This window comes from Rhinolophus hipposideros (genome assembly GCF_964194185.1).
Source record: "Rhinolophus hipposideros genome assembly, chromosome: 6".
In the NCBI taxonomy this organism is placed as follows: Eukaryota; Metazoa; Chordata; class Mammalia; order Chiroptera; family Rhinolophidae; genus Rhinolophus; species Rhinolophus hipposideros.
The window spans coordinates 49393865-49409840 of record NC_138052.1 but is presented as its reverse complement, the minus strand read 5'-3'; the positions used below and the strand labels follow the sequence as shown (position 1 = coordinate 49409840).

The window sequence follows — 15976 nt, the reverse complement described above, 5'->3', positions numbered from 1 at the left end:
TCCAGCTAGGTCTTATTTTCAGGAAAACACAGTAGCAATACATAGCTCTTACAGTGTGTATGAGAGAAATGTAGTTGTTCTTACAGTGTTTGTGTAACATGCACTGGTTGTTTCACCTTCACTCCTTATTTATTCACTCATCAAAAAACTTATTGAGAACGTTTTCGTGCCAGGCACTGAGCCAGGTCCTAGTAGAAATTCAGGGGGAAAAAAAAGTTTTCTGTCTTCAAGAAGCTCAGAATCTGGGAAGCTGGGGCCAGGGTAAGAGGTGCCAAACTATAAACGCTTGTAACAGATGCCACTTTGATATCCCTGCTTTAATATCGCATTTTCTCTTTCTGCGGGTATTCTGAGTACATAAACTTTGGCTATGACTTCAGTGGTTGAAGAGAATGCCACATGATTGTTTTGGGTTTTAATAAGAGTGATCAATACCATCAGCTCCCCCTTTAAATGCTAATGAATGCTTTAACACAGCAGATGCAGACACACAGTACACTGCAGATTAAAATTAGGCACAACATTAAATTGCTTACCCATAGCAAAGGAGCCAGTTTGGACATCTTGATAATCGTCCACAACCAGCTGACAAATCTTGAATTGTTCCTGCACCAGCACTAAGTCTTCCCCAGTCTCAGCCAGACAGACATCATCTGGCATCAGGAGTGTGCCTGCTGCTCCGGGTACAAGAAGGGAAAACTGCCAGGTCGACTTGCAGTCAAGCTTTAGGTACTTTAGGAAGCAGTCACACAGGATGAGAGGGCATTAGGAAGAGGAACAATTGGTATGTGAAGGGAGGCAGAATTTGCCACCCCAAAATATGCCTCTTTGGCATAGGATTATTTTAGGCTGATTACTTTTAAGAAATTGAAGACCCAAGAGAAGCTCTGAAAGTGAGAAGTTACTCTTGTGTAAGAGACATTTACATTTATAAGGAAAGCTCCCTCTGTAAAGGTGTCTCCCTCTCTGTACCAGGAACAGCCAGATGACCCATCTCTAGGAACTCGCATCAAGGGAGAAGGCAGTGCTATAAATCTGTGCAACAGCCTTACCCTTGTTTATTGTGCTTTCCCTGGGCACCTCCCAGAATTGGCTCCCCCTCCCACCATCATCTTCTTTTGTCTTTAGTTGGAGATGGTATTTAAGGTGATGGCTTGGGCCATTCTGGGGGAAACTCAGCCTTCCTGGCTCTTTCCCATTGTATTCAGGAGGTACACATGTTATCAAACTACTGGTTGTTCCTCTCCTGTTAATCTGTGTTTTATTATGGGGGTGGAGTGTCCGCTGAAAACCTAGACGGGTAGATTAGAGGTAAATTACTTTTTCTCCCCAATATATTCATTAAAAACCAGAACTTTATGCATCTGGAAAGGAAAGCTATGTATAGTGAGATTCTATATCTATATCTAAAATTCACACAATGTCTATGTGTGAATTTCTTGAATATACATAGTATTTGTATTCTTTTTTATTCCTGTGATGAATGTTTATCGAGAGCCTGCATTTATAGTGCTATACTAGGTATAGATAGATATTCCCTATGATGCAAGGGGCTGTTTCTTGGGAAAAACAAGCTGGCCTTTCCCTTGGGGGCCTTGGCATACCCACAATCAACTCTCAGGGATGAGCCCCAAAACTTAATCTGTGTCTCAGAGTTGTGTTCATGGGCCAACTTACATTGGCAAAACTCACAAGAGACTGATGTATAAAATCAGAATGGCAATTATTTTAACACTAGAAATATAACTCTAAAGTAGATTAGAGAGTCCTATTAAGGTCACTTAATGAGCATGGATTAGAACAACAATTTAGATGATTTCATGGTTTGTTAGCTTGATTAATAAATTAATCAATTAATACATTCATTCAGCAAATAGACTGAGTACCAGTTATTTATTTATGTAGTTAGAGTTACAATGGTGATCAAGACAGGCATGGCCCCTGCATTGATAGGGTTGATAGTCTAGTGAGAAATACAGATGAGCAAATTTTGGGACAATTATAACAAGGGGGAATACATATGAGTGAGTAGCCAATATGTGGACACATAAGGGCCTGAGTCCCATGGGACTCAGGGAGAGTTTCCTGGAGGTAGTGATGTCTGAATAGAGAGCTGAAGGATGACTTAGCCGGACAATGCAGGGGAAGCTAGATGGAGGGAGTGAAAGTTTTGAAGACAGAGAGAGCATGGCAGCTAATTCAGTGTGGCTGGAGTGTGGTGTTTGATTGCTGTGGGGAGGTGAATGGCCATGTAAAGTAAGCGGGAGCTGGACCATATGACCATCTCCACAAAGGGTTTCTGTCTCTCCGACTGGATAGGCTCTCCAGGCAGTTTGGGAGGGGCTCTGCTTACGGGCCTCCACGGTGGATTGGGCAGACTGTGTCCTGCATAAAGACTTGGCTGGAGAGTAGAGCTTAACTTTTCCTTCGTGGATCACTTTATTCTGGGCTTCCAAGGCTGACCACTTCTGGCTGTCCCCAAGCCCACCCGTAACCTTCCTCCCACTGCCTCTGAAAGACTCATGCTCTCTTTGGATTGCTTCATACCTCCCTTCTGATTTACAAACATATTTTTCAGGACTTGGAAGTATTGTGTTGTGGCCATTCCATCAATTAGTACTCAGGAGTTAGTCTTATTTCCCTTATTGTCCTTTCTGTGGGCATCACTGCATTGTTCTCACAGAGCTCCTTCGGGAGAGTGGGACTGCAATGGTGCAACAGTGTGTGTGATAAAAGGTCCCCAAGAGGAGTACAGAATGGAAAAAGTGGCTGGAACTATGCAAGAAGGCTGTCAGCTGGACCTTCATCGAGGAGGTAGGGAAGGAAATTCTTTGGGACAGTCGAGTAAAATGGAACATTGGTTATGGAGAGTACATCTTGATTTTAGTTTTGAATGAAATATGAGGTTATAAGTCATCTTCATTTTTTAACTCTCTTAATTGGTCATGCATTATTTGGCCAGCTGATTACTCAAAGGGAAAGGGCAATTGAGTGGTGCCTGCTACACGAAAGACTTCAAAATTTTGACTGTGGATTTGGCACGTTTTCTGTCTCCGCAATCTCATAAACCCAGTTCCCGCAATAGCAGACAGGGCTGGGTCCCGGTCTCACGCTCTGGCTTCCCCAAAGCATCCTGACTTAACTGTCGCTTCTCAGATCCAATGACGGCAAGAGATTTTATAAGCCTCTTGAATACAGTGTCTGTATTTAATAATAATTTGAAATTTCGATGATGCTGTGCCCTAAACAATGTGCACAACCACCATCACGGCATCTCGTGACTGAGCAGTTGCCGAGAGTCAGCGTTTCAGAAGCGTGCCCTGTCTGTACCAATGTGTTGAGGTGAAATGGTAAATTATAGAGACGGTACTTACAAGGCTTATAAAATATTTGGTGCTTCTGAACTGAAACAGTTGCAGTTAAGTCAGAATGCCTTGAGCTGTGGCCAACATGAATTACTGGATAGTCTGATCTTGCTGTTTTGACCCTCTTTATCTATGGAGAAAATATTTTGATAAGAATTATGTAATTATTGAGAAATGCTTTTGTCAAAAAAATTTCAGAGTGAATGTCATTATGTCAATTTAATTTCCTGATTTTCTACCCAACATAACATTGTTTCCCATTTTCCCATTAAATTTTTTTATTATATTGATTTTCTTCCCATGAGATTAGTTCTTCTTAATTTAAAATTTACAGTGAAGATTTTATATCCAAATTTTCTTCTGTTCATACCAAATTTTACCAATTATCTTTTGTGTTACTGTGAGTTTTCCTTTTTGGCCATTTGTTTCTTAACCTGATTTTCCCAGGTCAGATTTTCCAGTTGTAAACTTTACCGTGAATAGTTTTAAACATTGCAGTTTAATTTTTATTATTTTTATGAACTAAATTCATGAATTGGTTGGAAACAATAGCCAGTTTATATTTATTTCTAAAGTAACCTTTGATAAATAATCTCCAGTGCCCCTTTACATATATGGGATCAGGTGATTATTCAGGTTAGTTCTATAGAACTAACCAGTGACATTGTGCAAAGAGCAAAACACCCTGCTTTGTCTGGGCTATGTTGGAACAATGACTGTCTCTAAGGTAGCAAGTGATAGACTCAGCAGTTCCAGACTTGATCAGACGCATACTTGGGGACCACCAAATCCCCACATTTAGAGGTACCCAATACAAGATATACTTCTTTATTTGTTCTTACTATATTTTTTTCTTAAGCTATCCTTTTTTGGGGGAGGGGTAATTAACCTCAGCCTCCTGCAAGTTTGATATCTCTTGCTGGCAAATGATTTCGTTTGATGGAAAAGAAATCCAGTTAATTGTTGCTTTGATTTTTTTAAAAATTGTTGCTTTGTTCTTTTTTTTTTTTTTTTTTTTTTAAATGTTGCTTTGTTCTTGATTTACATTCACCTTTCAACCCGGCAAGCAACTTTTGATGAATAATCATCAGGAAAAAAAAGAAAGAATATCCAACTCTTATTATTTTTTTACAACCAAGAAGCAGACTCTAGATGATCTTATTTTGGTTTTGACTGGGAGCATTGATGCTAACAAGTATTTTTCCATGAGACATTAAAAACTGGTCAGTTTTGTGGACTGTTGGAATAACCTCTTTGTGATTGGTTACTACACTAAATAGGGTTGAGGCCATTAAGTCATCTTACTACCAGCTTGGATTCTCTAACCCATGGACCAAGAAAGCAAGTCGGGAAAAACAGCATGAAACAAGCAATTATTTACATAGCACTTTTAAAAGCAGAGTCTTCAATAATTCTCCAGAATGCACATTTTGCTAATAATTAAAGCCATACTTTGTGTTCCTTTCAGAGTGACTCAGTTAAGACCCTGTGTTCAGCCACTTATCCAAAAATTCTAATCAAAGAAAATATTTGGTTGCTTACTTGGAAGCAGCATGCCAGTAAGATAGCATACTTTGTATTAGTCCACATTTCTTTAAAACTTAAACACGAACAAAGGACAAGAGGAAAAAAATAATTGAAAACAGACTGTGGTTGATACAAGCTTGGTGAGAAAGAATCACTGTGGATCTTAAAATCATGGAGAAGTTATCCATGATGGAAAAAGAGTATCTCCCTATCTGATTTCACCATTTCCCATTGCTTTTGCTTCTAAATGCAGATGGAAAACAATAGGACTTACAAAACTGAGCTGTTGAATAAACGTTTAGATCACAGCTTCCTTTGTAAATGAAGGCCATTTCCTATAACCTTGAAGTCAACGCTACCAACATACAGTTTTCCCTACCAGGCCCAAGCACTGTATTAGAGCAGGGCAGCCACTCTGGGAATATACACATGTACTTGATGACTGGTTTCTATTAAAAGAGGACTCAACCCCACAGAATTACCAGTGTCATTTGGATTTCTGTGGAGCACTGAGAATCCTATGCAGGGCAAAAGACACTTGCTATTCAGGGTGACTGAATGTTGAACAGAATTTCAGAATATATTGAAAGTAACATTTGTTTATTTGACATATAATATGTTTGTTGCCACCCGACTTTTGGATTTGTAAAACTTGAAGAATTTCACAGGTTGGATCCCAGAATGCCTTTCCTCAACTGAAGGCACTTTCCTCCCACCCGCACTATTTACTTCTTTACCCCCAGCTGCTTACAGCTTTCTTGCTGCAAGGATAGTATTTACTGTCTTGCTGGAACAAGGATGTTGGTAATTTTAAATTTGTCTGGCTTTTAGCTTGTGACATTATTATATTATTATCCTGCTCTGTGTCTGTTTTTTTACAGATTTTAGATTTCTGACATCCCAAGATGTCTTTATGGATGGTTGTTTTCCCTGCTGTGCTCCTCCTTTGGTAACATGTACGAAATGATACTCAAAAGCAGTCTCCAAAACCTTGTAGGCAATTTGGTTTCTGATAAGTCTTAATGAATGAGATATGCCTCATAATCAATATGAAGTTCAATAACGTTTTTTATTGTCTAAAAATTAGTTCAGCTCTGACCATGATAAAAACCCAAATGTGTTACTAAAATAAATACTAACCAACAGTGTTGAGACTAAGGTAAGGCTAGTGACGTGCTTGCATTGGCCACAAAATTTAAGGGGACATCAGAACAAAAAAACACCTCAGGAATCCAAATTCATGATATTTTAATGCAATATTTTAAAAAAAAAAAAGAATGCAAAAAATTCATGGTGAACAAAATATCAGAATTTTAAACAAAACAGGCTTGCTAACAGTGCCTTGCTAAGCTCTATCAGAGCTTTACACAAAAAGAAAAATCAGTAATATTGATCCTGTCTTTGTCTAGGATTTTTATTTATTTTTTGCATTCATTTTCATTTCTTTAAATATTGCATTAGAGTATCATTTATTTTGATTAATGAGCTTCTGGCTACCCCCTTAAATTCTGTACCCAAGACGAATGCCCCACTTAACTTCCCCCTAGTACAGGCCCTGCTAAGCAGACTGGCAGTGGTTAGGGTAATACGATGGTACATCCCCTCCTGTAAAAATGTTAAATCAGGGGGAAAATATGTATAGTTATGATTAAGTCTAGTTACTATCATTGGTCAACCAACATCCACAATTTTAGCCCTGGACTGGCGGTCGTCTCAATTAGAGGATATTCCCTAAATCTAAAAATGGAAATGTTGTCTTTTCCTTAATTGTCTGAAGACATTATATTATTAAAATCCATTACATTACTTAAAAAAATACTGCTTAGGAATACTCATCTAATTCACTTCATCAAAAGGTTCTCCTTCCACGGTAGTTCCCTCTGGCCCGTTCTCGGTTAGTCTTGGCAGGAGAGGGCCTGTGGGGCTTCTTCCGGTATTTTACTTTTGTCCATCCCCCTTCGCTGACTTTGTTCTCCTCTTCACTGGCTCCCGAGTCAGTCTCAGGGTGCAAAGGCATCCCTGGTATCGTCCTGGGTTCATGGCGGTCATTTGGGCTTCGCTTGAAATCAGGTGACTGATGTGTCGTGAGTGCTGACTGATTAATTCTGTAGAATTTTCCAGAATATCTCTCTCTTGAAGGAGTGGAATGCTGATTCTTTCCACTGTACCTTCCTCGAGGAGAAGAACCGAGGGATACACTGCCCCGATTATACTTGTTCCTACTTCTACCTGAGTATCGAGCGCTCTCCGACGAGTTGTCAGTAGTAAGACTGGAAAAACCACTGTCTCTGGAGTTGAGATGTAGAGAAGAGAAGTTTTTGGTCAGTCCATACTGGGTAGGAGAGGAGCTTCTGGATTGGCTGATAGGTGTAATCTGTTGGTACTTAATGGGCACCTGCGTCCGCCTCACAGCAGCAGCATAGGAATCCTGGTCGTTGAAGTATGGGTAGAACTGTGACCCCAGAATAGGATTGCTCTGGGAACGCTGTAAAGAAGTGTTGGACGCAATCTGTCGCATCCTCAGAGTGTCTAACCACTGGCACTCAGCACCTGCAGAAGAAATGGAAATGAGCGTCTTTTAAGCCTCAGCAAAGCTGCATGCCTAATTCATAAGCCTGACTCCGGGAAATTCAAGCCTGTTTGGTATGCTCTAAGCTTTACCATTCATAGAAATTCTAGGCTAGGTATAAGGGCATTTCCTTTATTATTATAAATACTTTTTTTTTTTAAAGTCAGGGCATTTATACTTACTGAAATATACTATATGCTTGACATTATCTCATTTAATCTTCCCAATAATCTTCACAGGTAAATACTAATAATCATATTCCATCAACAAAGAGACTGAAGTTTGGAGGTCAAGTAATTGGCCCCAGGTTACTCAGCTAATACTTCTAGGTCCTTCTGCATCTAAATCCCACCTTCTGCTTATCTAGCTGCGTTGTCACGTCTAGAAATTGCTATTTAAGTGTGTTTGGATGGCAGGGGGACGTTTAGTAAACAAAAGGCTTTTTGCCAGCTAGCACTTTTAAATCTTCAAGAACCCCAAATGCAGAAAAAAGAAATTGGGTCCCAACAACCGAGACAGCTAGGGATTGCCTGGAAGAAAATTCAGATCTCCAGAGGAGAGCGAGATTCCTGAGGTTCAGGATTAAGAATTTTTTTTTTCTTATGAAAAAAGAAAGAAACTTCATGGCAAGCAGGAAGAAGGTTAAAAAAAAGAAAGAAAGAAAAGAAAATGGTCAATTGACAAGAAACATTTAGTAAGCTTAATATATTCCAGTGAATGAGCAAGTTCCTCACACCCAGGCGCTTCTGCCTTCCCCAGGCTCTGAAGTATGTCACCCACATTTTTGAGTTCCCTGGTGGTCCTCGCTGCGCCTGTCAGATGGAGCTTCTGGAGATCAGAGCCTGCTCACTTCTGTCTGCCAGCAAGTAGCCTCCCTCACTGCTCTGTACAGGTGACCCATACCTCTGCAATAAATTGATTTGTCCACACACAGGTGACCTTTTGTGTCCAGACACTCTTCACAGCCTTCGTCTAACCACAATGCCTTTCCTTCACCTTGACTTCTCTGAAGTTTAGCTCCTAACAGCCCTGACTATGTTGGGTGTCCAGCCCCCTCCATGGAGCCTGGGGGAAGCTGACCACATTCTGGCTCTAGTGACAGACTTTGATTAGTCCAAGCCAGACGAAGCGATGTCATGTTCAGGAATGCTCAGTTCTGGCCAAGGCCAGCTGTGGGGTGGTCTGCTGGGGGTTTCTTGGCAAGGCTTTCTCACTCCTAACCGTGAGAACAGGGAAAGCGCTGAAGTCTTCTGATGACAGGGGGGAAAGAAGGAAAGGTTTGTTCCTCGTCCTTACTGTGCTTGAGCCAGCTTACCTTCCTGCTCCTGGAGCCCAGCCTACCTTTGGACTTCTTGTTAATGGAAGATAATACATTTTATTATTGTGAAAACCCAGGGTTTAAGAACTTTAGACTGCCTCTCAATCACCTGGAGGGTTTATGAAAGTGCAGACTGCTGGCCCCTACCCCTAGTTTCTGATTGGCAGGTCAGGGTGGACTTGAAAATTTGCATTTCTAACAAATTCCCATTGATCCTGAGGCTGCTGGTCCAGGGACCACACTTTGGTCCGTTGGGAAGGAGCCAGTGGAAGTTGGATTTCTTGTTACTTGCAGCTGAAAAACGTATTGTAACTGATTCAGGGGATATCTTCTGAGCTTTCACATCAAAAGGGAAAAAGAAATACAAGGAGGAAGGAAGGGAGGCAAATTAGCTAAAACTGGAGTAAGTCAAACCCTTGTTTTACCCTACCATCTCTGCAGTTAATAATTAGAGGAAAAGGTTTATCCAAAGCCATTCCAGTGGGAGTTTGAAGGGTACTGACTATTCTTGTATACATGCTTAGATAAATAATTTACTTTCTCCCAAAATATTTAGATTTATAAGAAGCAGGGGACACATATTTGATGTCTGCCCATTGCCGTCTTTTGGGACTGTCTCTATCCTGTGTCCATCGACAGGGTTACAGTATCTTGAACAGCATGTCCTCACCATACCCCCCACCACCTCCCACTGTTGACACAGTTAATTGGTCCAGAGGAGACTGCTTCAAAAAAATTGCACCTGTAAGTCTTCTCCAGGGAATTGGGACTGATAACGTATCTCTTTGGTGAATCTCAAAGTGGTGGGATTTGAACTCTGTAAAACTTGGAAGCAGTGGCAGCTATTTTGTGTCGTGTGGATTTGGATATAGAACACCAGCTTTACGTAAAAGAGAAAAATATAGCAGAGGTGGAAAGAGAAGACCCCTACAGATTTCAAGGGTGGGTTGCTGTACGGATCAAAGGTGCCGTACGGATCAAATAGGATCATGGCTATGAAAGCCCTACAGAAGTAAAATGTGACTTATTAATTATTTGGGAGGGGAAAAATATGATAGGAAGAAGTCCTTAATGGCATGAGAGTAGGCATGCGACACAAGGGTGTTGAATTAGCAAATAAAGAACCTAGAAACAGAGTGCCTTCTGAGAGACAGAGTGCCTTCTGAGAGACAAGCTGGTGAGGATTACCACCTAGCACCATATGGGTTAATCATGTGTAGAGACAACATGCCGTAAGACATGTCTGAAAATGTGTCTGTGGCTGCGAAGCCCTGGTAAAAACTCAAGCCCAACCATGGTGGTCAGAATATCTTCTTGTGATTAATTATGAAAGAAAAGAGCCCAAATCAACTGTGTTGACAGAGGAAGGCAGGTCCAGCATGCTGTCAGAGAATTTGTTGGTGAGTTTGGAATACTGCCCGGATTCTGGGCCCTCTGGCTGGGGGACATTTAAAAATATTTAGTCTGCTTGGCAAGCCAGTCCTTATAGTGGAGGACATGTAAGCTACGCTCTCATGATTCAGTGACATGAGACATTGGGGTATTTTGTTTTCCATATGGCTTCTCAGGTACATACTCTTATTGGGAAAACAATGCACTGATAAGGAAACACGTATTTCTGGTTTGTTTGGCAGGTATATTTCTCACGGTAAAAAGTGAATTGCATGGGGATTTATGCATCCATCTCCCACGTGACTGTTCCCTTGTCACCGTCCCACAGAGCCTAACTCTGGGTTGTATTAGAGTTTCTGGACCTACAAAGGTGAAGGTCAGAACCTCTTCCCCGAATCGACCAAATGATGACCAATTTACTAGCAAGTCAGCTGACCTTCCTCCATGTTATTTCTCAATTGTTTCTTTATATCATCCGTAATTACTATCACCACTATCCATCATACGCATTTTATGTTTTCTCTTTCTCTGTCCTCCCTTACCTCTATTTTTCCCATGCTTCCACCCGCCTCCTTCCCCATTGTTCCTGTGCTTTGATGTACCCACGGTGTGCAGCACTCAAGAAGTTGCCCCAGTGACAGCAGTGGCTTCACAGGCATGATATGAATCGAAGAAGATTAATATCTTTATCTACAAATTTGGAAACTAAATATATATGTATAAACACATACATAGTTTTACTTACCAACAGAACAATCATTAATTTTCATCTTTTATCATAGTTATCCAAATATTGAAATTTATTATAATATTCTCATATTTCTCAGTCCATAAATACTAGTTTCCATATACTCTGTTTACAAAACCAATATTCCAAAAATAGAACAAGGAAGCATTATATTCAAAAGCTATAGCTATTCACAGATTGGCACTTGTCCCTGGTATGAGACAAGTTAACTGTTTGGACTCTAGTCGAGTACACATCTAACTTACTTGAGTCGGACCTGCTTCTGGGGTTGCCCTCTGAGTTGACGAATAATGTCTGAATGGCAAGTTGGATGGCTTTCACTTCATCCTGAGGCTTCGTTCTGTTCCACTGAATCGAGTGAACATGTTTGGTGCTTTTTGGAGCTCTCACATCGCTCTGTAAAAAAAAAAAAGATAAACCCACAACCATACATACATGTTTATAAACTAGAAAGGAAAGAAAATTGGATTTTCATATCACTTCAATTGAACTCCTTAGAACACACTCACAATACATTAGGTGAAATATTTGTACAGTTTGCCTAAATACCGTGTTTCCCTGAAAATAAGACCTAGTCAGACAATCCACTCTAATGCGTCTTTTGGAGCAAAAATTAATATAAGACCCGGTCTTATATAGCAAAATTAGCAAAAATTAATATAGCAAAAATTAATATAAGACCTTATTTTACTATAAGACCGGGTCTTATAATAAATATAACATAACATAACATAACATAATATAATACCGGGTCTTATGTTAATTTTTGCTCCAAAAGACGCATTAGAGCTGATTGTCTGGCTAGGTCTTATTTTTGGGGAAACAGGGTATCATAATTTTATTAAAAGGAAAAATTTAACCACTTTATTCAAGATTATAGAACTTTATTCCTTAGTGGATTACAGTCATTAAAAATGTATTTGTCTTCTCCCAGAATTTATTATATTTGGCGAATCTCAACCTCTTTATATAATTAAAAAATGAAAAACCAATTTCTTCTGTTTATGGTACTTGAAAACATATTTTGTTGAATAAATACAAATCTGAGCACATTTTGCCTAAGAGTGCCTCTGCTCCTCAGAGTAGCAGGGGGAGGGTGGGGGGCTGGGTGGGACCAATTATCCCCCAGGGAGGGTACAGAGCAACAGATGCAAAAGTGAGACAGGATGAAGAGTTAAGAGTAAGGATTTGAAAAAGAAGAGCACACTAGATCAAGACACACCACTTTCTTCCCCTGAAACTTCCTTAATCATCAGGTGTCACAATTTCAGGAGGCTCTCAGCATTCAATAGGTGATGAAACGATTTTCAAAGTCTTGAGGTGACAGAGACACCAGTGGCATATCACCATGGAGTCTGAGAAGAAGGAGAAGAAAGAGGAAGGGGAGAGAGGGAGAAGAAGAAAAGAATGTGGTGTGGTGTGTCTCCAGAATGACAACGGCAGGCAGAGATGAAATCTGGCTGTTATCACTGTTCAGTTAGTAAGAAGAGGGCTTTGCCTGGGTAGTGGGGACTGGGCAACAGGCTCCAAAATAGTCCAGCTTCCAAGTTTCTCAAGACCAATCAACCTGTTTGATTTAGGCTTTGTGACCTGCAAGAAAGGCTTTCACAATTAATGCTGTTTCTCCGGTGCCTCATCTCGGACCCGCTGTGCACCCTGGCTGGGGAGGATAAATAACTGCTGTCACACTGTTGGCGGCCAGCATCGTGTCACCCTGGGGAAGCGGACAGGCCGGGGTTTGCATTCTGATGCTGAAAAGCCCAACCATGGTGGCTCAGAAGACCATCGCACAGCAGCAGTGCCTGAAGTCCAAGGCTGACTTCCTACATCTCAGTGCTAGGAAGGGAACAGATAGGACAGCCAAGGAAGAGTGGAAACTATATTTATAGTTGGAGGACCTGGGTGGGACTCCACCAAAAATGTCACAGACGACTCCAAACCGGGGGCTTTGTTTCATCTCTCTGAGCCCATTTCCCCAGCTGCCAAATGAAGATAATGTTGCCTATCTTTCAGTGTTTACACAAGGTTAACGAGGTAAAAATAGGTGTAAGCTCCTCTTCCAGCGCCTAGGTCATGGTAAATCCTTACTGAAGGCTTCTTGAGTGAATGAATGAAATGTATGTCCTGTTGATGGTAAATGCATCCTAATATCTCCATGTGGGCCAAGACTCTGTGCTGTAACTGTTCCCCTCTGCCCTGTTCCTACAGGGTTTCTCTACCTTGTATGTCTCACCAGCCATGAAGAACTGGGCACCATTTTCAAAACATAATTAGATTATTTAAAGCAGTAGGCTGTTTAAAACACCCTATTGGCTCCCACTGTGCTTACAGTAAACCCCAACTCCTCACCTGGGCAATGAGGCTCTATGATCCAGCCTTGCCCGCCTCTCTAGCTTTCTCATTGTCCTCTGAGCCTCGGGAACTTGCACTTTCCTTTGCTCTGCTGTTTCTTGCTGCTTTCTCCTCAGAGGAGAGACCTTCCCTGGTCACACAATCCCAGGCTTAAGTCTTACTATTTCCTGGTTAGCACTTGCCACTCTCCGACATTATTTGTTACCTTTTTATTATCTATCCCCTCCCCGCCCCACACTGGAATATAAACCTCAAGGAGTATAGATTTAGTCTATCCTAACTACAAGTACTTGTCAGTAGGTACTTGCTAAATGCATGAATTTTAATTTTAGTAGCATATTTTTGTAAAGTGTAAATTTTTGTAATTATCTGTGTATAAAATCTATGCAATCTGTTTTTGATAATAGACCCCTCTGCCAGGTGGTAGTAGAAGTTGTGTCTGTCCTTGTAAAGAACCACTGTTCCACCCTCATCCCTAAACTCTAAGCACCAACTCAAAGCTCTGTTTTGGTCACTGCTTGGGATTTCCAGTATCTAACAATGACATGGCAAGCAGAAGGTGCTTAATCATTAACTGACGAGTGAATGCATTACTACCTCAGTGTCTATGTAGGTAAGTGTAGCCTGTTCTCTTTTCTTCCCAACGCTTTGTTGGAGTAATTACATTGATCTTCTTATATTCATGTTGTTTAAATAGTTTCTCTTCCAATATATTTTAAGCACTCTGAGGGAGCCAATAAATCCCTATCAAGAAACTGATGGTAAAGCCACCAGCCCCTCCACCCCGCCCCGCCCCAAGCTTACCTCATATGTGACAGTACATTCTACAGTCTGATTTTCTATTATTCCTACAATCCATTTCTCCATCACAAATGGGGGCTGAAAAACAAAAGTTAGGATGGTGTAGCGCCATAAATAATACAGCCTGCCCTTACAGCATGTTTCTTTGAGGCCAGCTGTGCCGTACACAATTGCCAGATAGGGTATAATGTCAGATTATCACGGCAGTCATGTTAATTCACAAGTAATTACTCACAATGTGCTAATATTTGGGGTTTTGGTTTTCATAAGACATCCTTTCATATGTTTGTAAACAGCTAGTCTTTACCTCCCACAATATTTTCTTTTCTGATGTATTACTCAATCCTATCATTAGGTCATTAATTCATGTTAATGTCTAGAAACATCAGCAGAAACTTTCTTACACCGAAGAGAAAGCCTTAGCAATATAAGAAGACCCAAAAGTGGCTTCCTTGAGTGCAAGCACTGGCTAGTTCAGTGGCTTCAACAACCACACTGCTTTCCACCATGTTGGACTATCTGGCAAAGCCATGCATGCAAATGGTACTGGAGACATTTTCCCACTATATTAAAACAAAGGCTCAATGAAAAAGCCTATGACTGGACCCTATTTTAAGTCTTTTTAAAATTTTTTAATTGGGGAATATTGGGGAACAGTTTTTCTAGGCCCCATCAGCTCCAAGTCAATTTGTTGTTTCAATCTAGTTGTGGAGGGCGCAGCTCACTGGCCCATGTAGGAATCGAACAGGCGATGTTGGTGTTATGAGCACTGGGCTCTAACCAACTGAGCTAACCGGCCTCCCCCTATTTTAATTCTGATGAAAGTGGTCGTTACTAGAAATGAATCTCCACTCTTCTCCCCCAAACCCGTCCCTTCCCTCATTCCAGGTTAAAGGGTGCAATGACCGACTGGTTGTGAGCTGGGTACAGCAAATGCGGTTGAGATTTAACCTGGCTGTTTTTCGTTTTTGTGTTTGTTTTTTTTTACATACTTTTTTCCTTAATTTTTTTACTGTGGTAAAATACATATGAACTTTACCATCACAACCATTCTTAGGTGTCCAGTTCAGTTGTATAATTAAGCACATTCATATCACTGTGCAACCATCACCACCACCATCCATCTCCAGAACTCTTTCCATCTTGCAAAAGTAAAACTTTGTACCCATTAAACAACAACTACCCATTATGCCGCCCCCCAGCTCCTCGTAACCACCATTCTATTTTCTGTCTCTATGAGGTCAACTACTCTAGGCACCTCATATAAGTGGAATCATATAGTACTTGTCTTTTAATAGACACTCTTTTTGTAACTAGGCTGTTTTTGTTTGTTTGTTTAAATTAAGACTGTTATTGTTTCTGTTGGTGTTAAAAAGTTCTACATATTTTGAATGTCTGCCCCAATCTGAATTTTTCCTATAAGCCTGTTCATGTTGGTGTGTGATTTTACAGAAGATGTGCTTCCTCAGGAATGCACGTATGGCATTATGGCAGAAACACCTGTATTCATTCTTCCAGCTGCACCCTGTTATTTCTGCCGTAAGCAACTTCCTTCCATTAGCAGGCAACGGCTTCGATCTTGCTTCTAACTGACACTGAAGCAATGAATCACAGCTACAACCAGAGAAGGCACAGGTAGGAGGAAAGGAGACGTACCTGTCCAGTCTTGAAGACATCAAAACAATTCATCCCAACAGACTAAGGGAAAATTCAAACCAGATTATAACCTTTACAGATAAATAACACCACTGAAATAACTCGGTTACTCAGAGAAATCCAACAACGAATATCAAATCAATCTACTTGATGAACATACTTGTAAATTCAAAGAACTTGGGTGTTTAGCCATTTTATGCCTGGGAAGGGAACACATTTGCAAGTCTAATGCTGTGGTTTGAAGACGC

The 15976-nt window shown here is 40.7% G+C and overlaps 1 protein-coding gene across 2 annotated transcripts in view; it reads right to left on the bottom strand.

Annotated features, from left to right (window-relative positions):
• Positions 1–4221: 4221 nt before the first annotated feature.
• MAP3K20 (mitogen-activated protein kinase kinase kinase 20) overlaps positions 4222–15976 on the bottom strand; it is a 167124-nt gene continuing 155369 nt past the window's right edge. The window contains exons 18-20 of one of the 2 annotated variants that reach the window (XM_081051492.1): positions 14076–14150; positions 11165–11315; positions 4222–7442 (exon numbers count right to left, since the gene is read on the bottom strand). In XM_081051492.1, the coding sequence (XP_080907618.1) occupies positions 6742–7442; positions 11165–11315; positions 14076–14150 (927 nt within the window). In that variant the 3' untranslated portion in view covers positions 4222–6741. The remainder of the gene's footprint in view (positions 7443–11164; positions 11316–14075; positions 14151–15976) is intronic. The other variant, XM_081051493.1, reaches the window with a different exon arrangement.